This window comes from Rhinolophus sinicus, linkage group LG10 (assembly GCF_036562045.2).
Source record: "Rhinolophus sinicus isolate RSC01 linkage group LG10, ASM3656204v1, whole genome shotgun sequence".
In the NCBI taxonomy this organism is placed as follows: Eukaryota; Metazoa; Chordata; class Mammalia; order Chiroptera; family Rhinolophidae; genus Rhinolophus; species Rhinolophus sinicus.
Genome location: NC_133759.1, coordinates 6,741,574 through 6,767,765, shown reverse-complemented (window position 1 = coordinate 6,767,765; position 26,192 = coordinate 6,741,574). Strand labels below are relative to the sequence as shown.

Genomic DNA, 26,192 nt, shown 5'->3' with positions numbered 1-26,192 from the left:
TGTAGCATGCAGTGTATTGGGATGGCTGTGAGGCATCCACTTAGTAGAGGTTTGGGAAGGCACTTTTGCCCAAAACACTCACTCAGCTTCTTTCCTGCCTGATTCCACAGCTTCCTTGGCATTTTAATACCCTGTGGTCTGGTCTAGTCTTCTTGGGAGAGGTTATAGATTAAATCATTCATTGTATCAGGCAATGAAAGATGGCGTTTATTAGTCTTTTTTTTTTAGTTTATTGGGGTAACAATTGTTAGTAAAGTTACATAGACTTCGGGTGTACTACATCGTCTATATATATCACATCGTGTGTTCACCACCCAGTGAGAGAGTCAATTCTCTTTCCATCACCATATATTTGATCCCCTAATGGTCTTTTCTTAAAAGCAGATTATTGGTAGGGTGGCAAGCAAAAAGGACAAGAGAGCAGAGCATGAAAGGCAAATTTACTATTTCACAGGTGACTGGACTCTCTGGTAGTATTAAGAAGGAGAGAAATTTGTATGCATTTTAACAATAGAAAATACCTGTTTCTGGCACATTGGTAATGGGAATCATCATCAATTGGATGGGACTCTAACTGCTGCAGTGTCCTCATCTACAGGTAATAGTCACCAGTAAAGTAATCTTTGGGGAAATAAAGTATACTATATTAACCTTCTAATTTAATGTTCCTCTTCTTTTTAATAGGGATAATCATAAGAAATGAATTTTAATGTCTGGAATATCAAAGAGATGCTCAGTATTCCCTCAGGCTCTGGGTAAGTTTTGTGGTTACATACTCTGGTACTTTAAGATCTTTTACTTATATTAATTTCATAGAAAGACACTTTCTTTCCTTTGGGTTATAGTAATAGAGTTACCCCTTACAGCTTCTTCCCTTTTCTTCCCCCCACCTGTTGCACCTTCCCATACTTGTCTTTTTCCTTTTGCCTGTTTTCTGATTATAAAAGCAATGGCAATTCAGCTCATATATGTGTTAACTGAGCAATAACTCTGTGTCCAGCACTGGGCCCAGGGACTCTGAGGCCTGTGAGAGTTAGACATGGTCCAACATCCAGAAATTCTCACCTCAGTTGGAATGATTGCTATTGAGATAGCAAGAAGAAAAATCAAAACAATGTTCAGATATGTGTTCAGTTATGTAGTACAATTTGTAGTTACTGTGGAGTTAAGAGCCAATCCAGCTGTTGACAAGGCTCATTGAGATATTGCCTCCTCTACTACACCACGGAGGTACTTCCACTGGTGTCCACCAGCCATGCAGTAGGCCTGTCATTGCTAACTTGGTGGGTGTGTCCCAGCAGTGTATAGATCGAAGGGATTTTTAATTGCTTTTGGTATGCTTTTATCATTGAATAGTTTATTTTCTTTCTGACATCTTCCTAAACACAGTTGATTTAGCAAAAACTTAGAGCATTGTTCTTTTTATTTTTTGAAAATAAAATAAAAGTGCTTACAGTTGATATAGAGTAGGGAAAATCTATCTTTGTTTAATCCAGATCATAGCTTTAAGATGTAAATCCTACGTGATTTCTTCAGGCTCACTGAGTTTTGTGTTTTATTTCCCCAGCCCACCTAATTAGTCTCTTTGACCTAAGAGGGGAGTCACAGAGAGCTGTTTAGCTATTTTGACTAATGATTATGCAAACTAAATTGTACTATGTGTGTATAGCCTATTTATTACCTTAGCTAATCTTAGAAAATGGTTCTACGAGTCAAAATAATTGCTCTTTCCTGTGTCTGAACTTTAGTGTTTCTTTTTGTCTTGTATGTATTAATATATGATGGTTTCGTTAGCTTATCTAATTACTTGAAATTTAACATTTGGAAAAGGAATGATGTGTGTGTGTGTGTGTGTGTGTGTGTGTGTGTTTTAACGAAATGCATGTTTTCTTGGGTTACTCAACAGTATTATGTAACATAAATTGTTACGGCGTCTTTCAAGTACAAACTTGAAGACTGTGTTTTACTTCCTACTTATGTGCTGTCTCTGTAGTAGGCTTAGTACACAGTTCAAATGTGATTGTATGATTATCGATATTACTATCCCTTTCATATGTGAGGTTCAAAGACTGCCATAGATATCCATTAAAAGCAAATTGGATGAGACGCTGCAAGTGTGAAAGGGAATAATACCGTGTTTCAAAAACAATTGTTAATGCATCCTCATGTGCGCAGATCTGAATTGATCATCCTTCAGTCTGGATGAGGCCTTCATTAGTCTGCTTGGGTGGCCAAAACAAAGGACCATAAACTGGATGGCTTAAACAACAGAAATTTATTTTCCAACAGTTTTGGAGGTTGGAAGTCCTAGAACCTTATGTCAGCATAATTAGTTTCTGGTGAGAGCTCCTTTCCTGGCCTGCAGACATCCACTTTCTCTCTGTGTCCTCACGTAGTAGTGAGGAAAAGAGAGAGGAAGAGCTCTCTGGTTTCTCTTAAGGACACTAATCCCATCATGAGGGCCCCACCCTCATAGTATGTATGATGTAGATTTAAAAGTTTATATAAATGACATGTGCTAGTTCTCATTTAGCTTTTACCTTTTTTCTGCACTCTAAATTTTTGAGCTTTATCCATGTGGTTATATGTAAATCTAGCTTATTGCTTCTGACTAGTGCATCAGTTACATGCATATATCGTATTTTATTTTTTATCTATTCTCTTAGTGATGAAAAGATTCAACTTTTTAAAAGATAATGTTCTCTTAATCCCTAAAGACTTTATGAACTTTGACCTCCAAAATGGTGTTATAGCCCACAGTGCTGTTATACAAGGAATAACAGTGTTATTGTTGGAATTTCCGTCTGATTGTTCCCAGGTTGTTGTAATCAAAATGTCTGGCATTCAAATATTCTTGTGTATCTTTATAGGTAGTACTGGCAGTGTTCAGGTCAGGACAAGCCAGTACTCTGTCCAGAATATTCTGAAATGACTATTTGTAAATTATGGTTTCATTTGTTCAGGATGTTTTCCATTTGCTACACTTTTCTTGCTTATTTCCAGGCCCACTAAGTCATCTACCTGGACCAATAATCAGACTGATTACTCCAGTCTCAGTGATTCCCAGTTCCTCTTTGGGTCTCAGTTCTGTCCAGAAAGTTCAGAGACCTTGTCAGCACCGTTGGACTTTGGTGCCCACTTGAGACAGCCCAAGCAGTCACAACAGAATTCTCTGGATGTGAGTCTGATTTCCAGAATTTCTCTGCACACATTCCACAGTCATTATGGAGATAAGCTATAAAGGAGACTTATTCTGTTGGATTCTATTTTAGAACTGTACATCTCTAAGGAATACTCTCTCAAATGGATTTGTGCTTGATTGGTGACTCATTTGACTTGGTAGTCTGAAATGGAAAAAATATATTTACCGTTTCTTCTATTGCTAAAGCAATACAAAAAAGTGTCAGTACATTGACAACTTCTAGGGAGAGCCAAATATTGCATGACATTTTCTAAGATTAGTCATACTGTTATTTATAAAAATCTCATAAGAAAACATAATTTTAGAAAAATAGGAATAAAGTAACATAAATTTTATTTTAGATGGACATTTTTTTCTAAGAAACTTCAGGTGCTTTGTAGATTTTAGTGTACTGTGCTACATTATCTCCTTGAAGACGGAGAGTAGGATTCTGAGGCCTAAGTTAATGAATAAGGGCCAGAATGAGGAACCAAGTCTCCTGAGTCCTTGATTTTTTTGAGACTAGCATGTCCTCTTTTGTGAGCCAGAAATATTTTTATATATTTATTTATTTATTTATTTTGGTCTAGAACCAGATTTGACTTTATATACAGACTCACTTGCACTAAAGAGAGATTTAATAAATAAGACTAGGTCAGTGTTTTAAGTTAGTATGGTATGCTCTGAGGTAAGTATTTCAGTGCAAACATTGGTACCCAGTGATATGAAAGAGTAAAGGTCCTCCCTGAATGTTTCAGAGCAAGCTTTGCTTCAGAATGCGGGAAATGGCATGCCAGTCCACTGGGCCGTCCATGTCAAACCTATCAACAAGGCTAGCAGCTGAGCAGCAGCAATCTGAGTTACACTTAGTAATATGAAAACTTTAACAAATCATCTCAGAGGGAGCATAAATAATTCTCTGTAGTAAACAAATTGATGGTTGCTGGAGAGATGGGTGGGAGGTTAGGCAGAAAAAGGGAAGGAAATTAAGAAGTACAAACTTCCATTAGAAAACAAGTCACAGGGATGTAATGTACAGCATAGGAAACAGAGTCAATAATATAGTAATAACTATGCACGGTGACAGATAGTTATAGACTTATGGTGGTGATCACTTTGTACGGTATATCAATGTTGAATTGGGTGGGAGACGAGGGTAAGGGGGATCAAATATATGGTGATGGAAGGAGAACTGACTCTGGGTGGTGAACACACAATGGGATTTATAGATGATGTAATACAGAATTGTACACCTGAAATCTATGTAATTTTACTAACAATTGTCACCCCAATAAATTTAAAAGATAAATATAAAAAATATATGGATCAATATACTAGCAACCTATTGAATGAAAACAAACAAGACCAAGAAGACTACATAAAGTATGACACGCTTTATAAGTCTTAAAAACAAGCAAAACTACAGAGGGAAAGAGATATGCTACTTTCAAATTCAGAGTATGTTCACTTTTTAAAATTAATGAAACCTAGTCTAAATGCAGATATGAGTTACTTGAAGATTTTCAACAGGGAAAGAGGCATTTAGGAACCCTCTGACATCTCATCTTGTCATTTTCAGAGTCTAAAGTTTAACTATGAGAACTTAATGTTTGGTGAAAGCAATTTATTGAATGGTACTAATGTATGTTACTTATTGTTTAATTTAGAGATGTAACATATTCACTCAAAGGTAATGTTATGGTCTACAACATAAATGTTCTAAACAGAAATAAATACAAGCAAAACTGAACAATATAGTGTTTAGGACCATATACGTATTTATGCAATAAAGCCGTTATAAAAATATAATAAAAAAAAAAGAAATGTTGAATCACTGTGTTGTATACCTGAGATTAATATAATATTAATATAATATTATGTGTCACCTATAATTAAGAATTTTTAAATAATAGTTGATAGAAGAAAAAAATAATTCTCTGTTGTAGCCTTTAAATTTATGCAGTGAATTTTAAGCCATTTTAGTTGACATTTTAAATATCTCTGGGCTGGTAAGACAGAACCTGTATTAATAAAGAGTTGCTTTATTTTAATATAATTTTCTGGCATATATGAAATAAAAGGAAATACTACATTCTATGTTGTTATTTAGTATTATGGTTTGCTCTTAATGTGAGTCTGCATTGTATAGAAAATAGTAAATGCTATAAGTATTTTTATATGTGAAATGCTATAATGATTTTTTTTTTTACTTTAACAGAGTGAACCTAGTATTTTCACAAAGTACCAGACAAAGCCCCAGCTGTTTGGAGGAGATACAAAAGGTGGAGGCTTATTTCCTCTTCCTTTGCCAGTTGGAAAATCAAAAGGCCTCTTGGAACAGTTTGAGGAGAAAAAGAAAAGGGCCAAAGATAAATGTGACAGGTATGTTGACCTTTCAAGTAGACAAGACAACTCCTCTTTTCTGAGGGAAACAGAAAATGGAATGTCTATAGTGAAATAATTCAATTTCAAGTGCATGATAGCACTCTTGCCTTTATAACTCATCTAATAATTACTCTTCATTGACTTTCTTGTCAATGTGACTTTTGGCAGATTTCTGTATGACTGTCACAGTTTTGGATTTCTCTAAGTAGTCCTTTAGCTCCCTCTGAAAAGTGAGCTAAAGGACTTCTTAGAGAAATGCAATATTCAAGTAATATGTTTATTCTGCCTAAAATTCTGCCCTTTAATTTGTTTTCTTTTTAGATCACAACTAGAAAATAAGAACATTATTTTTGGGTCAAGAATATATCACATGTATTCTTAAGTCATAGTTCAGCCTGACTTTCTCACTTTGAAATATTGCAATTTTTAGGATATACTCTAAATTTTATACATATTCTTATGCGTTAGTGTATTTTTGAAAGCAAATATGTGAGCTAAATTAGGGCTGCAATAATAATTTTTAAATAAGTTGAAGTCACTGAGGAAATTAACATGTTCATTTCTTGTAGTAACTTATCAGGGCAACATCTTTAGATATCATAAAAATCATAACACCCAAGCAGAGATATGCCTTATTATTTCTGTGACAGTGAAGATATATTGCTTAGCGTCACAACTAGTACTTTCATGTTGAAAGAGCCAGAATTCCTTAAAGAATACCTAGATTAGGTATCCTTGCTACTATAACTATTTTCTTTCATTGAGAAAAACAAAATGCTCTATTTGAAGTGTTTGATTCTGTTGATAAATAAACATTTCCCAGACATTGACGGACTTCCTTCCCCTAGGAATCCAGGTTCTAGCACTGGAGTGGTTTCTCAAAGGCCCCTCAAGGCGATGGTAGTGTACTGCTGACAAAGGCTGCCCTCACTCTCATTCTGCTTCGGATAGATCAGCCTTCATTTTGTTGTTGTTGTTGTTGCTGTTCTCTCAGTTAGATTATATTTTGTTTGACCAAGATTTCTGAACTAAAAAAATTTTTCTTGAAACATTAAGTCCCACTCGATCCTTTCTTCCTTTCCTTCCTTCCTTTCTCTGTTTCATTTCCTTGGTGTTTTTTTTTGTAGTGAAATGAGTTTCTGTTAGCAATTATTTACAAGATGGCAAAAAAATACATAGTTTTGACAAAAAAGAGGATACATTATCTCTCTTAACCAACCTGGGAAAGATAGAGAATGAAATGGAATCAGAATCTCTTTTCTGTGCTTCTCTCTCCATCTACACTTCATTCTCTCCTACTAGCGACCACTTCCTACTATCATAAAGGAAGAGACTCTCTTCCCTTAGCCTCAATTTGAAAAATCCTAGTGAAGGCATCTGATTGGTTTGCTTAGGTCATGTAGGTGAGTAGAGGGGTGTGACTGGAAGTCCTCACCAGAGCCACTTTTTGGATACAGAAAGAAGTTCCCCTTAGAGGAGGATGCTGGGTACACTAAACAATGGATGGCTATTACCCAGATTATTGTTTTTTATCTGTACTATTTGAGAAAATAGATTAGTTTTATAACAAATAAGCCAAGGACCACAAATAAATTATATAAATGATCATGTTTTTTCAACAATTATTGATAACCATAGTGAAATTTGTTCATTTATCTACCCAGTAAACATTGTGCTAGGCCTAATACTACAAACTGGTAATCCCAAAGGGAAGAATTATGGTAAGTGTCTTTGAAGGTCTCAATAAAAAAGAAAGAACTGTCAACATGCAACAACACGGGTTAATCTCAAAGGCACTATGCTGAGTGAAAGAAATCAGTACAAAGGTTACATACTATATAATTCCATTTATTTGACATTCTGAGAAAGGCAAAATTTGAGGATAGGAAATAGATCAGTGATTACCAGGGGTTAGGGACTTCACCACAAAGGGACAGCATGAAGGATTTTTTTGGATGTTGTTCTATATCTTGATCGTGGTGATGATAACATGAATCCTAAATTTGTGTTAAAACTCATAGAACTGTGTACACACACACACACACATTAATTTTGTATGTTAATTTAAAATTTTTTAAATGTTAAAGAATTAGTGAAAGATATGGGTGGCTCATTTTATTAGGTTGGATTATTTTCAATTGCATATAACATACAGAGGGTGCCAAAAAAAATGTATACACATTTTAAGAAAGGAAAAAACTGTATTAATATATACCAATAACAAAAGATGAATGCAAGTCACGTTTGACTTCTGCAATTATAAGAGGTGCTCAAAGTGGTTACAATCAGCGTCCAGACACTTCTGATTACGGCAAACTACTGCTTGAGCAATGTTGACCAACGTTAACATCTCTTAAAATGTGTATACATTTTTTTTGGCACTCCCGGTATATAAACTCATAATAACAGAAGCTTTTAAAAAGATAGATGTTTATTTTTCTTTAATGCAAAAATCATCCTGAAGTGTGTGGTCCAGGGCTAGAATGGTGGCTCCATGGTCCTTGAGGATCTGGCTCATTCCAGCACGCTGCTCTGCCATCCCTAAAGTGTGACCCCCCCATCTTTACAGTACTTTGTGGTTGCTGGGGTTCCAGCTATTACATCAGAGTTCCATACAGCTGATGGATGAAGGAGGTAAGAAAGGTATCTTCCCTTCCCTTTAGGACTCTTCTTGGAAGTTGCATGAAACACTTTTGCTTGTATCTCACACTGGCTAAAATTTACACATGTGGCCACAACTACCTGCAAGGGGCTCTGGGAATGTCATCTCTCTGGGTGACAGTGAAACCAGGGGTGGGGGGAAATCAGGATTCTGATTTCCAAGGAAGAAAATGAGGCCACTATAAGTTTCTTCCACTGTCATACAGTTGCCAAGGGCTACCTACCATGGACAACTTTCCAAACAAGTCTCAAAATTAGTCCAGTGCAAATTCCACTGCCCTCCACCCCTACCTAGAGTGCATTAGACCCACACTGTAGCCAGTGTAGGTCTTGGACATTTTTACCTAGCCCCTGGAATTCCATTTTCCTATTACTGTAGCCACAGCTACCAGAGAGAGCTCATAGACTTTTTCTCCTGCCTCCCGATCTGACAAGGCATGTGTGAGACGAGAGCCTAGGGCTCAGGAGAGGCTAAAGAAGCAAACACCTGGTACTCTCAGTCTCTAGAGGAGGAAAGAGGCTCTGTTTCCCCTCAAGATCCCTAACTTGAGGAACCCCTCAAACAGAAAAGAGGGGCAGATGAAGAATAAACATAAGACTCTAGACATTCCACTCTAAGTACAAAGTTGTAAATTCTGTAGTAGAGGTTGGATCCAAATGCTTTGGGATCCCTGAGGATAGGCTCCCAGCCCTGAATGGGGGCGTCAGGAAAGATTCCATCCAAGGGAGCACATCTAAACTCAGTGGGAGTTTTGGGCAGAGATCTTGGGTCTGTCAGATTCTCAAGTCTGCCTATGAATCAACTTACTCTGTGAACTATCATTAAACTGTTTTGTATAACTGTTCTGCTTTTCTGTATTTTTAAAAATAAAAATGTGATCATTTCCTAGGAACTATTTTGTAATCTGCTTTTTAAAGTTAATAGTATTTAATGATTATATTTGTATTTCATCTACAAAATCATTTCTAATGGTTGCATTGTACTCTATCATATGGATCTTTCAGGGGGCTATGTTTTTAATATTTAATACAGCATGAGAGACTGCCAGGAATACACAGTAGGGAAAGGATAATCTGGAAAACTGGATCCATATGCAAAACACTGAAAAAGGACCCATATACTATACACAAAAATCAACTCAAAATGGATTAAAGACTGAAACATAAGACTTGAAACCATAGAACTCCTAGTAGAAAACATAGGGGAAATGCTTCTTGACAACGGCCTTGGCAATAATTTCTTGGAGATGATACCAAAAGCACAGGCAGCAAAAGCAAAACCAGACAAATGGGATTATATCAAACTGAAAAGTTTCTGCACAACAAAGGAAACAATAAAAAAAATGAAAAGGCAACCTATGGAATGGAAGAAAATATTTATAAACCATATATCTGATAAAGGGTTAATATCTAAAATATATAAGGAACTCCTACAACTCTATACCAAAAAAGCCTTATAGCCTGACTAAGAGATGGGACAAAGGAACGGAATAGGACATTTTTCCAAAGAAGATTTTGGTGCCTGAGACAGGCCACTCCAAAATATCCCACAATGGCAAGTTGATTACTTTGATTACTTGACAAGCTGCCTGTGCAAGGACACCTTGGCCTTCACTTGTCTCCTTGGAGGCAGAAAATAAATCTCCAATGATAAAAGGTATCCTCTCCACACCTGGAAGACACCCCTCATCTCTAGAGTTGAACAGCTCAGAGCCAGACACACCGTGGCAAGATGGCAGATTAGGTAAACACTATGCCTACTGCATTCCAGGACAATTCCAAAATTACAAATAAATTATAGAATAATCTCAAGAATCATCTGAAGATTCGCTGAACAAAACCACTATAAGGATATAAAGAAGAGGCCACATCGAAGAGGGGCAGAGACATGAAATGGGCCGATGCCAAATTCACAGATAGTGGTTGAACGCTGGGAGGGACACCTCAGTGGCAGAAGCCCCCCTGAAAGGGAAGGGTCTCAGCCCCACACCAGGTCCTGTGCCGAGAAGAGGAATTCCCACGGCATCAGGCAGTGAAAATCAGTGAGGACTGTGTCTGCCCTTTCCGGTGGGACAGAGGGTGGCTAGCAATCCACACACCCTCGTGTAGAGCCGGCACACAGACTCGCTCACTTGTGGGCACTCACCTGGTCTCTGGTGGAGGGGCAGCAGCTCAGGAGACCCAGGGACACGTGGGGAAGGACTGAGTTGTGTGGTTTCGGTGTGGGAGCTGGAGGGAGAGGAGCCATTGTTGTCCCTGTGTGGAGCCAGACACATGTATGGCCTACAGGAGGACGCCATCTTTTCAGTGTTAAGCCCTCCCCCAAAGGGCCATGTCTTGGACTGCATTGGTTTGGTGGAATCTGCTGATGTGCAACACTTTGGTGATGTCCTGGATCTCCCTACCCCCGCATAGCTGGTGCTCCACTGTCCGGGAAACTCTTGACTGTTGGACTGCTGCCCCTACCCCACAAGCTTCGGAACCCAGTCTGTAGGGGTAAATGGGCTGCAGTAGCCCCGGAAACATTTGCTGGTGGGCAGTAACCCATGACCTGCACTGCAGCATCTCTTGGGCAGCTCTTGGGAACCTACTGGCCTGAGATGGGTGGTGGCTGGCCCTGGTGTTCGTGGGGCATTTTTGTGCGTGGTCACGGGCCCAGCACCAGTGCAGAAGCCAAGACTATATTAACTTTGTAGAAACCACCCACCACATCCCTTAGCTCTCTGGAACCCCGCCCCACCCACCTAGAGTTGCATTGCCAGGGGCACTCTGGGTGCCTGGATGGCGGGCCCTGCCCAACAAACCACGGAAAAATATCTCAAATCAACAGTCTATCTTTACCCCTAAGGGAACTGGAAAAAGAACAGCAAACAAAGCCCAAAGTGAGTACAAGGAAGGAAGTAATAAAGATCAGAGTGGAAATAAATGAAATAGAGACTTAAAAAAACAATACAAAAGATCAATGAAACCAAGAGCAGTTTTTGTTTTTTTGTTTTTTGGAAAGATAAACAAAATTGACAAACCTTTAACCTGACTCATCAAGAAAAAAAAGAGAGGACCCAAATAAATAAAATCAGAAATGAAAGACAAGAAGTAACAACGGACACCACAGAAATACAAAAAAATTAAAGAAAATAGTATGAGCGTGGCTGGCCCGGTGGCTCAGGTGGTTAGAGCTCCATGCTCCTAACTCCGAAGGCTGCCAGTTCGATTCCCACATGGGCCAGTGGGCTCTCAACCACAAGGTTGCCAGGTCAATACCTCGAGTCCCACAAGGGATGGTGGGCTCTGCCCCCTGCAACTAAGATTGAGCACAGCACCTTGAGCTGAGCTGCCTCCCGGATGGCTCAGTTGGTTGGAGCGCGGGCTCTCAACCACAAGGTTGCCAGTTCGATTCCCGCAAGGGATGGTGGGCTGTGCCCCCTGCAACTAGCAACGGCAACTGGACCTGGAGTTGAGCTGCGCCCTCCACAACTAAGACTGAAAGGACAACTTGAAGCTGAATGGCACCCTCCACAACTAAGATTGGAAGGACAACAACTTGACTTGGAAAAAAAAGTCTTGGAAGTACACACTGTTCCCCAATAAAGTCCTGTTCCCCTTCCCCAATAAAATCTTTTAAAAAAAAATAGTATGAGCGACTATATGTCAATAATTGGACAATCTGAAAGAAATGGACAAATTCCTAGAAGCATACAATCTTCCAAGTCTGAATCTAGAAGAGATGGAAAATCTGAACAGACCAATTACTACCAATGAAATTGAATTAGTAATCAACAAGCTCCCAACTAACAAAGTCTTGGACTAGATGTTTTCACAGGTGAATTTTACCAAACATTCAAAAAAGAATTAACACCTGTTCTCAAACTATTCCAAAAAATCCAGGAGGAGGGAAGGCTCCTAAGCTCATTTTATGAGGCTGCCATTAATTACCCTGATTCCAAAACCAGACAAAGACATTACAAAAAAACCCAAAAAACTACATAGGCCAATATCCCTAATGAACATAGATGCAAAAATCCTCAACAAAATATTAGCAAACCAGATTCGGGAATACATTAAAAATATCATACACTATAATCAAGTGGGATTCATTCTTGGTATGCATGGTTGGTTCAATATCTGCAAATCAATTAATGTGATATACCACAAAAACAAAATGAAAAATAAAAATTATATGGTCATATCTATAGATGCAGAAAAATCATTTGACAAAATCCAGCATCCATTTATGATAAAAACTGTCAGAAAGTGGGAATAGAGGGAACATATCTCAACATAATAAAGGCCATGTATGACAAACCCACAGCTAATATCAAACTTAATGGGGAAAAGCTAAAAGCATTCCTCTTAAAAGATCAGGAACAAGACGAGGATGCCCACTTTCACCACTTTTATTCAACATAGTACTAGAAATTCTAGCCACAGCAGTTAGATAAAAAAAAAAGAAAGAAAAGGCATCCAAATGGGAAAGGAAGAAGTAAAATTGTCATTATTTGCAGATGACATGCTACTATACATTGAGAACCCCAAAAATTCCACACACACAAAAAAAAACCTATTAGAACTGACAAATGAATTTAGTAAAGTAGCAGGGTACAAAACTAATATTCAGAAATTCGTTGCCTTTTTATACACCAATAATAAACTATCAGAAAGAGAAATTAAGAAAACAACCCCATTTATAATTGCATCAAAAATAAATAAATAAATAAAATACTTAGGGATAAATTTAAGGAAGTAAAACACCTGTACTCAGAAAATTATAGGACATTGAAGAGAGAAATTAAAGAAGGTACAAATAAATGGAAACATACCATGCTCATGAATAGGAAGAATTAATATAGTTAAAATGTCCATACTACCCAAAGCAATAAATAGATACAATGCAATCCCTATAAAAATACCAATGGCATTTTCCACAGAAATATAACAAACAATCCTGAAACGTATGTAGAACCGTAAAAGACCCCAAATATCCACGGTAATCCTGAGAAATAAGAACAAAGCAGGAGGTGTCACGCTACCTGATATCAAATTATACTACAAGGCTATAGTGATCAAAACAGCATGATATTGGCATGAAAACAGACACGTAGATCAATGGAACAGAACAGAGAGCATAAATAGAGAAATAAATCCATGTCTGTATGGTCATGTAATCTGTGACAAAGGAAGCGAGAATTTACAATGGGGTAAAGACAGTCTATTTAATAAATGGTGCTGGGGAAACTAGACAGATATGTGCAAAAAAAATGAAACTGGACAATTAATCTGGAGTTTGCAGACTGCTTGGAGGTCAAGGATCCAAGATGGTGGAGTAGGCAGTCCCTGCGTCCTTCCGTGAACACATTAAAATTACAGCTAAATTACAGAACAAATCAACCTCTAGAACCATCTGAAGTCTAGCCAAACAGAAGTCCTAGAACTAAAAATATAAAGAAGAAGCCACATCGAGACTGGTAGGAGGGTTGGAGACGCAAAATGGGCCCCACACCTGCGTGTGGCCGATGAGAACCAGGAGGGATAACTTGGCCACGGAGGTTCCCCCCAGAGGAGCGAGGAAACCCAGCCTGGAGTACTGGTGCCAGGAAGAAGAGCCCCCACAACATCTGGCTGTGAAAAACAGTGGGGGTTCCGACCATCAGGTGGGACGGAAGGCTGCGGGAAACCCAAACGTCTTCTTAAACAGCCTGCGCACAGACTCACTCGCTAGTAGACACTCACCTTGGGCTCTGGTGGAGGGACAGTGACTCAGGAGGTATCAGAGGCATTCAGGGGGCAGACTGAGGTTTCAGGCTTCAGTGGGAAGGCTGGAGGACAGTCGCCATTTCCCCTGTATGGGGTCCTTCTCCTGAGCAACCGGCAGGCGGTCACCATCTTTCCTGTGTTGAGCCCTCCCCCTACACTTACGGCCAAATCTGAATCTGATTGGTTTGGTGAGCTCTGCTGCTCCACCCTGCTGACTCTGCTGGGACCCTGCCCCACCCAACTTCCCCAATGCTATAGGCACTTTGTCTGAAGTAGCCAGTCCCACCTGAATTGCCCTCTTTCTTGGAAAATTTTCAGAGTCCTGGCCTTGGTGTGTTCTGAGACTTTCGTGAGTAGCTCCAGGCTCAGCACTGGCACTAAACCAGAGTCTACATTAACCTGGTGACCGCAACTCTTCCCATTTTAGTGACTCCCTGAGACCTTGCTTCACGCAACTCGTGTACCACAGAAGCTTTATCAGTGGCTGAACCTTAAGGGAGCCGTCAGGTGGCAGCAGGCCTCCAGGTGTCCTGGCTTTTTGCAGAGCTACCCAAGGCCCACTACTGGTGGCAGCCATCCTCGGTTCACAGTGTGGCCTCTCCCACATGCCTTCCACTTTAGCACAGGCAGTGAACAACCACCGATCACTTTGTAGCTTCTACCAGGTAGTCCCCAGCCAGAGGGTAGTCACAGGCAGTGGGTGACCTGGGCCTGCACCAGAGCCCCTCCCAAGAGACCCCAGAACCAGCATACTTGGAGGTTGGCTTCAAACCACAGCAGAGCACTGCTGAATTAGCCCAAGTGGCACACCCAAAGGATGGTCTCAACAGGCACCAGAGTCTGCTGGGGCAACTCCCACTCAGTGGGGTAAGCGCCCTACACAGCCCGTAAGCTGTGGATGTGGCCAAACCCTACAGCCAGTCAGCCCAAGGGTCAATCCCACCCACTGATATGCCAATAGCAATCAAGGCTCAACTAGAACAGGACGGCACATACAACACACACGGACACTCTTGGAGCACCCAGTACAGGTGACCAGGGAGACTGTGCTAGGTAGGGCCCCACAGGGCACCTGCTACATAAGGCCACCCAGCCAAGACTAGGAAACACAGCAGATCTACCTAGTACATAGAAACAAACACAAACTTAGCACAAAAATTCAATGTGATGAAAAGCAAGGACCCACAACTAAGATTACTGTACCCAGCAAAACTATTATTTAAAATCTAAGGACAGATAAAGAGCTTCCCAGACAAGAAAAAATTAAAGGAGTTCATCACCACCAAACCAGTATAATAAGGAATGTTAGAGGGACTTATTTAAGATGGGAGGGGAAACAAAATTGTAAATAATAAAATGGCAATAACTACATATCTATCAATAATTACTTTCGTTAAATGTATTAAATGCGCCAATCAAAAGACATAGCAAGGCTGATGGATAAGAAAACAAAATCCTTGCATAAACTGCTTACAAGAGACACTTCAGCCTGGAAGACACAGACAGACAGAAAGTAAAGAGATGGAAAAGTTATTTCATGAAAATGGAAATAAAAATAAAAAAGTAAAGAAAGCTGAGGTAGCAATACTTATACCAGAAAAAATAGACTTTAAAACAAACACTATATAACAAGAGACAAAGAAAGAACCAGTAATCCCACTTCTGGGTATTTAGCTGAAGAAACCCAAAACGCTACTTCAAGGGGACCTGTGCATCCATATGTTCACTGCAACATTATTTACATTGGCCAAGATGTGGAGGCAGCCTGGGTGTCTATCGATGGATGAATGGATAAAGAGGAGGTGGTACATATATACAATGGAATATTGCTCAGCCATGGAAGGATGGGTTCTTGCCATCTGCAGCAGCATGGATGGACCTGGAGGGTACTGTGCTGAGTGGAGTGTCAGATGCAATGTGATTAAGCTTGTATATGGAATCTAACAAACAAAATAAACAAAACAGAAACAAACTCATAGATACGGAAAACATTTTGATGGTTGGCAGATGGGAGGAGGGTTGCGGGATTGGGTGAAAAAAGGGGAAGGGATTAAGAAGTACAAATTTGTTGTTACAAAGTAGTCATGGGGATGTAGGGTATAGCATTAGGAGTATAGTTAATAATATTGTAATAATTGTATGGTGTCAGATGTGTACGAGATTTATTGAGGTGATAAATGGGAGGGGGTTTGGGGCAGGTGAAAAAATTTAAGGGATTAAGAAGTATAAGTTGGTAGTTACAAAACAGTCAAGGGGATGTAAAGCAAACACAGGGAATATAGTCAATAATACGGTAATAACTATGTATAGTGCCAGGTGGGATCATTTCTTAATTTATATAAATGTCTAACCACTGTGCAATACTCCTGAACTCTAATATAAAATAATATTGAATGTCAACTATAATTAAATATATATATAGTGACAGGATGTAAAATACAGCATAGGGAATATAGTCAGTGGTATTATAATACCATTCTGATTCCTGATCCTGTGTATGTCACTCGCTTTTTTCTTTCTGGAAGTTTTAGGATTTTCTTATTATCCATAAAGTTTTGAAATTTTACAGTAATGTGCTTTGATGTGGCATGTCATAATCGCAGGGCATTGGGTAGTTCCTTTTGACCTATAAACTTACGTCTTTTAGTTCTGGGAATTTTTATTATATCTTTGAAAATCTCCTCTCCATTTTCATTCTCTGGATCTCCAATTATGGGTACAGTGTGGATCTCCTGCATTGATCCTATAATTTTTTAAAACTATTTTCCATCTCTTTGTCTTTTGCTTTGTTTTCTATCATATTTCCTTAGCTATTTCTATCATATTTCCATCTCTAGTTCTATTTCTATCTTATTTCTAACTATTCTACTTGTTTAATCAATGCTATTTTAAATTTCTAGGTACCCTTATTCTCTGCTTTTATAATTTAATGACATTCTGTTCTTAATATCCTTAATTCATTTTTTTCATTTTTAATATTTTTATTGTTTTCAACTAATGTCCCAATATCTTTCATTTCATATATACATATATATATTATATATATATATTAGATTTCCAAATGGTTCTATTAAATTCTCCTTTCAAAGTCGGTCAGTTGGAGCATGCAAAATACTTGGTATGAAGAATTGCTCTACTGGGGTTCAAAATTAATATTTGCTTTTGTATTATGTAGATTAAAGAGACAAAATCTGCAAAATTTTTAAATGACAATCCATGTCTGATTTTTTTCAAAAGTAGGATATTTATTTGAGGAATAATTGTGATCGTTTCTTTTTCATTAGAAATTAATACTGTTCCCAGAATTGTCTCTGTACTACCTCATTCTTACAATCAAAATAATGGTCATTAGACTAAGTTGTGTCCAGGAGTTAGGAGTCACTGGGTAATAAGAATTTTTCCACTCCAGTATAATCTTACAGGACTGCAGTTGTATATGTAGTCCATCGTTGACTAAAATGTAGTGAGGCAGCACGTGACTGCAAAAGTTAGTCTGTTCAGTAGATAACCACTGGAGTTGCTAAAATTTAATCTAATTTAAGATACATATAGAGTGAATTTAAAAAAGAAAAAAGTGGTTTGCCTTGGAAATGGTCCTGAAAAGTCTATGTTCTTCTTTTTCCAGCTGGGCACTAAGGTTTCTCAGGGTTGGGTCTCCAGTTCTGATCAAGCGCTATTTGATGCCACACTAGATGGAGGCCTGCCACTTCATGCAATCTGTTCTGTTACATATTGTTTCAGTATTTCAAAAAGATTTATTTTCATTTTCTCTCCTACTCTAGCGAGACTCTGTACAACTTCATTTCCTATACCAGAGAAAGCATTCACAAGGTAAGTATAGCTACATTTCAGAGTTAGAACACCTTACGTTTTATTTATATTGTATTGATTTTAGTTCATGTAGAGGAGCAATATTTTAACTACTGTTTTTAATCATTAAATGACAATTCTCCAAGTTAGTAAAATAAGGCAACAGTCTGTGAATCCTTTCGTCATTTTGGGTTTCTTAGTTGCAGACATCTGTGGAAAAGTCTGAGGAACATCTCAGTGCAAGAAGCCAATCTATCTTGGATTCTTTGGAGACTGTAGCCAAGACATGTGAGTGTGTCGCGTTTGTGGCTATCAGCAGAGGGCACTGGCGAGCAGTAAACGTGAACCTGCTGACCCTTGATGGGTGTCTGCCAGTGGTGAGGTTCCTACTGCATTTCAGATGGGAGGTCGGGTGCATAGTTAGCCCTGAAGACACGTGGTGCACACTCAGCTAGCTAGAGGGACCCAGCCCTGGGAGGGAACGCCCCTGTCCCTGGATGACTTGTGTGACGCTCTAATCCTTCAGCCAGTGACTCCACAGAAGCTCGGCCCCATTTCTCATCTCACTGCCTGACATGACACAGTGGCCTCCCTGAGTTCCAAACAGTTGCCGCCTGTGATGTCTATGAAGACATTGCTCCCTCCAGACTTAGAAAGAAAGAAACTGCTCCCTTAGGAGTTAAAATACTCCAGTCACCTACTGTTCTTCTGGCTGCCTTGGTTTCAATGAGAGCTTTTTATAGTGAATCACAGCATCTTTCTCAACTTCAATTATAGTTTGTGGCTTGTAAAGTCCCAGGCTCTGCCAATCAGTTATTTGCATTTAGCTGAAACCATGGATGGTCCTGGCCTTTGGTAAACAGGAGAGAGCCATTACACAGCTTTCCTTAGGCAGACTCCTCCTGAAACCAACAGCTTCTCAGCTAAACAGCAAGATGATGGCTACATCTGCACTTGTTTGCATTTGCCTGTGTGTTTATTTTTTATTTTAAATAAACTGAAGCCAACTTATTTAAATGCCATGGGTTGGATTGCTCATGATTTACAAAAATTAATCACTGTGTGGCTTAGAAATCAATCCCCATATGTCTGCAAAGAAGCACTGTATTGTCTGCTGGCTTCCAACCTGGGTATCCCACACACAGGGCAACTGTGCATCTGTTTGGAAACCGGTTCTGTAAGCCTAGAACTGTTACCCTCCAAAGAAGTAGCAAGACAAAGAGCAGAAGCAAACCAGGGATGCTTCCTTTGTGTAGCATATAATTATTGAAGAGAATGCGGTCCATCTGTAGGAACCATGTTGGAATGCAAATACTTATTCATTGTGAAGTGAAAACAGCTCATGTGCACATAGTTTTTGCTCCAGGACATATCTCGTAAGGGAGTGTGACCAGTCAGTGAAAATTGGGAAGGGTAACCCCCCTCCCACCCAAAAAAAGGGGTCTGAGGAATCTCCTTTTACACACGGTGGCTCCCAGACCTTTGCTCAGGCTCTCAGCACAGCAGGAAGAACAAAACTACAGAGTAACAGGAAAATCACTGGCCAGCAATGGAAAAGCATCAGAATCTGATCTCATCTCAATGGCGCCTTTGTCAAGTCACTAAAATAGAAACAAATTTTTAAAAATCATCTTCACAAGAAGACAGATATTGTCCAGAATATGGAAATACATTTTAAATGGCATTTTTACAAAAAAGCTTAAAATATCTGAGGTTTATAGCCAAAGCAGAAATGAAATGAGTCCCCTTCTGGAGAACACACACACGCACAACACAATCTACACTCTGTCCATGGATATGCATCTGTATTAATGCAAAATTCCAGGACTGCTCATGTTAAACTCAGGAAGTGGAACCAAGGTCTGCATGGAGTTGATCATTTTTCATTGTATGCCTGTTTATACTGTTATGGTTTTGAGTTATTTTCAGAAATAAACTTTTTAAAAGAAAGAAAAGACAGACTTTGAAAGTAATGAGCTTCATACAAAAGTTCCTATAAAGAAGCCCCCAGTCATGTTTCCCAGGGGACAAGGAAAGACAATGTGGGACAGGCTAAGTCTAGAATTGAACACTTTGCTTATTTTCCTCATGCTCTGCGTTTGTGGTTGGTGATGTTCATTGTTGCTAAGAAGCATCGCTATTTAGGAACTCATCTAGGGTATGATAATTACATTTGCTTTCTACTACAAATATCTTCATGGATGTCTGGAAAAATATTTGACTAATTGAGTTTAGGAACAGGAATCCAGTACTTGAAACATAAGTAAACAGCCTTTTTCTAACCGGTTGGCCCCTGAAATTTAACTTGCATTGGGCAATAAGAGAAGATTTGCTTTCTAAAAACTTCTTACTGTGTTTTTATTGTGGTGAAATACACAGAATATAAAATTTACCATTTATCACTGTTTTTTTGCAAGACCACACTGGCTTGTCTCTTCCTAGTCCTAACAGGCTCTTTGGCACCGGCTGTCTCCTCCACCTGAATAACATTCTCCTAATGTCTGCAGGGCCAGCCCTTTTTAGCCTTCTGGTTTCACCTAAATGTCTCCTTCTCTGATGACCGTATCTAAAGTAGGTGCCCCCACCCTCTTACTTTTATTATCATTTCTATCATAGCATTTATTACAATTTTCATTTATTTATGTGCATGTGTGTTTACTTGTCTATTGTTATTTTTTTCCTTTTTCCTCTTCAAGACTTGCAAAATTCACGTAAGTAAACAGTTGTATTCAAAATTGTTTCCATGCTCCTAGCATAGTGTTTAATAATAAACTTTCAGATAAAATTGTTAAATCTCCAATCAACATGTTCAAACACCTCGGGAATTCTTTCTGTTTCACTTGCTCATCGGAGGCGTCCTGCCTGGAGCTTAGTCTTGCAGCTCGAGGCTGAGCTGATCATTCTTTATTAGGCCCTAGTTTTAGGACTTCTCTTCCTCCTCATTCTGAGGCTCTTTTTTTCATCCCCAGTCTTGGATCCCTTTGTTTCCTGGACCTTGTTTTGCACATGCTTTTGGTGGTACACATACTCCAGTAACTTTTTTTTCACTGTGAAAATGCTTCAATGGTATTGTCTGTACAGCATATGATGTCAATCCAGTAACTTTTAGAGAAAGGGTATATGGGAGGTAACTTCTGTGATACATGGCCTGTTTGAAAATGTCTCCTATCTCCACACGGGTGTAGAATCCTAGGTGGGAAATACTTTGCCCTCAGAATTTCTAAGGCGTGGCGCCACTGTCTTCTAGTTCGTTTGACTGTTGAGATGTTTGATGCCATTCTGCTTCTTGATTCTTTATGTTATCGGTTCTTCCCCCCAACCCTTTATGGACATTTTTTGAATTTCACCTTGCTATTGTGAGACTCAACCAAAGAAGTGCCACAAACCACAAGATAATTTAGTAATGTAGCAGAACTTAATAAAATATATAATGGGGAAAAACTGCCATTTATATAATTCAACACAAAAGATAAACTATCCAGGAATAAACTTAATAAGGACACACAACTCACCCTTTTATATATATATTTTATATATATATATATATATATATATATATAATCTTGCTTAGAAAGGCCTTCCCCATTATAAGGTTACCATTTCCCCCCATGTTTCTTTCTTTTATTTTTATGGTTTATTTGATTATACTAAAATTGTTAATCTATGTAGAATTTATGTTAAGATGAGAAATCTGAAATGTAAGCCTCCTTTTAGGAAGGGAATTTTGTTTTATTTTAAAGAGAAACTCTGAAGTAAATCACTTGAACTTAAAAGAACCTTTATGAAATCGCTGCCCTTGGCTGATAAGAGAAGACAAAAGAGAAAAAATAGTTAGAAGACAGGGAAGTAACCAAAGCACCGATCAGATTGAGGCAAGTTTTCAAGTAAGACTGACTTGAGTCTGTTTTCCTGTCTTTTGAGCACTAGAGGTTACTCTGTTTTTCCTTCCATTTACTGTGAAGAGTTAAGCACTCTTGCCACCAGATTGTCTTGACCCATCTGAAATGAAAAAAAATGTCAAGAACCTTAAAACATGTTTTAGATAGTGATAAGAAGATAAAATAATATCTGGTGTAAATTGTACTTGTTATGCATTTGAGATGTACATGAACTTGCAGTAGTTTCCCTGTGCTCCCTCCTACGGCTCAGGCTTCATTCTCCAAAGCAGAAAAGGCCAGGAAAGGGGTTTTGAAATGGCCATTACAATTCTTTGTTCTCTTCTGCAGGTATTTGCAATGAGCCTGAGTCAGAAGTAAAAGAACTTCTGATGGTTTCTAAACTAAAACATATAGTGGAACTTTGATATTTTTAACGGGATAGTAGTAGAGATTCAGGTTCTCTTGTAAATCACTACCCAGTTTGTCCCAATGACATGATTGAAAAATCCATCTTTTCCCCATTGATTTCAAATTCCTGTTTTTGTTTGGGTCATTTCTGATCTCTCTTCTGGTCTTGTACCCAGTCTTTCCCCATCCAGTTTATCATCCCTATTGCAGAAAGAGTGCTCTTTTTAAAGAGAAAATGTAATCATGTCAACCTCAGTCAATGAATAAAATCTTAGCATCACAGCCACAAACCTTGTCATGGCCCACAGACTCCTCTGTCTGGCTGTGTCCTCCCTCCCCTCTCTCATCATACTTCAGCCATGCTGATCTCATGGTTCCTCTTTGGAGACCATGCTCTTTATTCTGCAGGCAATATTCTTTCCCCCTGGTTAATGCAGTTGCAGCTAAATATCACTTCTGTCCGGAAGTCATAACTCACCTCTGAGGTTAGAGCTGATCTGCCTGATACATGGTCTCAACCCCAGTATACTTTTCCTTTGGAGCATCTATAAATTACATGCATACATAGTTCTTTGTATAATTACTCATTAACTACCCACTTTCCCTATTAAGTTGTAATTTCAAGAGGGTTTTATCTATCTTGATCACTGTTAAATCCAGAGCACCTGGCCCAGCGCCTCACATATAATAGATGCCCGTTAAGTGTTTGTTGAATGAAGATAAGAGCATCTTCACATGACCTGTAGTTTAGCAAGAGGATGGCAATAATTAATTGCAAAATATGTGTTATTAAATAAATGTGTGTGTGGGTGTATGGGTGTGTAAAATCTCCCTGTTAGAAAGAGGGGAACCAATCAGTCCTGAGTGGTGAGCACCCAGTTCTCCAAGCCCATTAGAGCCCAAGTGTAAATGCAGGATAAACAAGTGGATGGTGAGAAGTGATGGCAGAACACACATAACTGCCACTGCAGAGAGGAGCACCCAGAAAATGGTGTTTTCCAAGGAGGTGACTGCCGAGGGCAGAAGAAAGAACAGGAATTGGAAGGAAGAAGAGTTGGACTGAGGTGGTGGTTGAAGGGATGGGTGAGTGACAGCAATAGAAGCAGAAGTACTCCAGGCTGAGGGAAGCGCATGCACAAGGCCAATGGCGACAGAGAGATTGCCTAGGAACCCTGCTCAGACTCGCAGGGGCGAGTCATGGGAAGGGGAAGTGAGCCAACTTTAAAGGTATGGACTTCATCCCATGGCCAGTAAGGTGCATGATCAAATCTACATTCTAGGAAGGTAACTCTGATGACAGGGCCAAGAAGGCAGGCCAAGGAGGAGGTTGGTGCTGTCATTTGGGGGACAGGTTTCAGGGTCCCCAGCAGGTGCTCAGGTTGAGTGTGCCATGGCCAGGACGTTCTCAGGGAGGGGAAACCATCTGCCCCGGCTTCTCCTCACCGAGGCTGGTCTGGGCGGATAGCGTCTGAGAGCCTGCATGCAGGCTCACGTGGCCCAGGCCAGCCTCGCTTCTCCCTCTCCACCAGTGTGGCCTGGGCAGGGTGGGGCCTACCAGAGTCTGCATGAGGTCACCTGTCATTGTTCCGTATTTAGTGCAAGAAGCTGCGCAGGCCCAGAGTGATCGGGCGTTGGAAATGGGGCAGGACAAAGGCAACATGGAACAGGCCATCCTTGAAATGCAGAAGAGATCTGAAGCCGTAAGTATAGACCCCAACCTTCTCCTCAAGCGCATTTTTGGCTTTGTCACTAAGACTCAGAGAGACACCTTTAATGTTGCAATTTTTCAGCAAAGGACAGAGGCCAACACCAGCTCCTTGGTAATGGGCCAGGGGAGAGTCCAGCTTCCTGCCCCACAGCTCGCCAGCTCAGTGTGGCCCTGCTGCCCTGTAATGCCCAGCAAAGGACAAGCTTGGCTTCTGCTGGCACTTCCTTTGGTCTGATCGCACATTGCATTGAGCGTCTGAGCTGCACTGTCCATAACTATCTTCTTTCTCACTGCCTTTCCCTAGAGACAAGCAGAGTTTATAGAAATGAAGTCCAGCCTGAGGCACCTTGAAAATTTAGTGACCCAGCAGAGTAAGGACATCCAGCAGCTGTGTGAGCAGCTGGGCCAGCTGACTGCGCCCAGTGTCCTAGCAGAGCTGAAGAGACTGACATCGTCGGGGCCTCGGGTGCCCAGGCACAAGAAAGACAGCACCTCCCAGACCTCACCGCCTCTGGCCCAGAGCCCGCATTTCAGCAGGCAGGACGAACTCGCCGCTGAGGAAGCAGTCATGGGGCAGGCCCAGGCCCTCCCTGCTGCAAGGAAGGTTAGGATGGGCTCCCTGCGGCCTGAGGACGTGGGTGTCTGGGGTGAGGGAGCCAAGAGTGCTGCTCTCCAAACAGAGGCTGCGTTGCCGGCAGCTGGAGGGGGCAAAAGAAGCAGGCGCATCAGGGACAAGGCCATGCAGACCCACTGCCAGAAGCGGGGTGTTACTGACACAGGCCCTGAGAGGCACGGGGCCGGCATTGCGGCTGCCCGAGGAGCCCCACAGCTTCTGTCCCTGGACTTAAACAACTTTGCGACCAGCAGTAGGAACACCCGCCAGAAATGTCGAGCCAACCCCTGTGAACAAAGTGCAGTGACTGAACAGAAAGGCACAGCTATCAAAAGGGGGGGGACAGGCAAACAGCAGCGGCCCAGGAAAGCCCGCAGAAGCAGGCCCCTCGCCAGGAAGCAAAAGCAAAACTCAAGCAAAACCCATGCTTTCAATTTTAAATGTCCTCCACCTCCAGTTTCGGGCTCCCAAAGCTCCTCCCTGGGGCAGCAGGAACCCCTTGTTCAGCCCCTGCGTCGGTGCTGCCCCAGGAGCCCCCCAGGGCCAGCCTGCCCCATTCCGGGAGGGACAGTCACACCCAGAAAGAGGGCAAATGCAGCACAAGGGGACCTCCTGCTGCCCAGACAGTACTCTTCTCAAGACAACAGCTCCCACGGGGACCAGCAGATGAGTTGGTTCAGTGACCTCAACCTTGAAAATTCCGAGTCCCCTCTGTGCATGAAGCCAGAGAAGAACCTGCTCTATGACCTAGGCTTCGACAGCAGCGACGATGGGTTCTGACCAGCCACAGTGACCTCAGCTGAGGGTTTACTGGTCTCCGCTGGAAAGACACAGCACAGAACACTTGGGCTGCTAACAGCAGAAAGCCCCCAAGCCTGCTTGGGACCCTCAGGGGGGTGCAGGTCTGGCATCCTGGATACCAGGTGCTGCCCGTGACAGGGCGTAAGGGACAAGTGCATCCTTGTTTATTGGAATGAAGATGGTGGTGATGAGAGCTGGGCAGCAGCCTGGCGTGGGGCATCAGGAAGAAGGGCTGAGTTGGTGAAAGGAAGGCTGGTCCCCAAAGGGAGTACTGAGTAGCAGAAGGCTCTCTCAGAACTGTTGCCGTGGGAGCTGAACTCTCAAACACAACATCTTTGGTCTTCACAGTATTCCCTACACATGACAAATACCTTTCCAGGCCTCAGGATTTTTTTTCTTATTATTTTTATCCCGTTTTGCTGCCAGGGCATTTGCATTTTTCAATGGACGTGTTACAGGACACATTAAGTCAGTCTTCTGTGAACAGAGAAATAGAGAGTGTTAAAGCTACTAGTGACAGAGAGGTGACAGCACCAGATGCCCAGAGCACGGCTTTCACAAGCCACACAATTCCTTTGCCCCGCGTCCTGTTTTTCAACCACTTTTAAAGTGAATGGAGCAGCTGTGGGCCCTGTTTTATTTCTGGAGATGAGTGGGCCTGTGAGACTTTGGTTTTCCTTTTATATCTTGCTGTTTTAGAATATTTGCAATACATATGTATTTCTTTTGCAATTAAAAAATAAATAAAAGATAAAACTTTTAAAGCATAGTTTTTTCCTTTCATTAAGTTTATTGAACTGATCTGCCATCAGTTTACTTAAGACAATCAAATAGGTAAGATGCAAACCATGTTTTTATTCCGTAGGCTTCTCACAAGATGATTTTGAATATATGACACCTGATTTTTCCTTTATTGTATGAAAGTAAAAATCTTCATGGGATGCACGGCTTCCAGAATTTGCCCATTTTCAAGTCCATACAGTGAATGACATTGGG

At 40.6% G+C, this 26,192-nt stretch overlaps 1 protein-coding gene across 1 annotated transcript; it reads left to right on the top strand.

Annotated features, from left to right (window-relative positions):
• The first annotated feature begins 699 nt into the window (after positions 1–699).
• On the top strand, positions 700–25,804 carry IHO1 (interactor of HORMAD1 1). The gene is made up of 7 exons (XM_019723707.2): positions 700–755; positions 3,004–3,178; positions 5,400–5,563; positions 17,761–17,809; positions 17,989–18,076; positions 23,671–23,774; positions 24,087–25,804. The coding sequence occupies exons 1-7, from the start codon at positions 700–702 to the stop codon at positions 25,173–25,175; spliced, it is 1,725 nt and encodes a 574-aa protein (XP_019579266.2). The 3' UTR covers positions 25,176–25,804.
• Positions 25,805–26,192: the final 388 nt, after the last annotated feature.

Excerpts from the sequence above, each read along its gene's own strand:
- IHO1 (XM_019723707.2), top strand. The coding sequence starts at position 700 with ATGAATTTTAATGTCTGGAATATCAAAGAGATGCTCAGTATTCCCTCA. Across the intron at positions 756-3,003 it reads AGTATTCCCTCAGGCTCTGG|GCCCACTAAGTCATCTACCT; the intron begins GTAAGTTTTGTG and ends GCTTATTTCCAG. Across the intron at positions 3,179-5,399 it reads CACAACAGAATTCTCTGGAT|AGTGAACCTAGTATTTTCAC; the intron begins GTGAGTCTGATT and ends TTACTTTAACAG.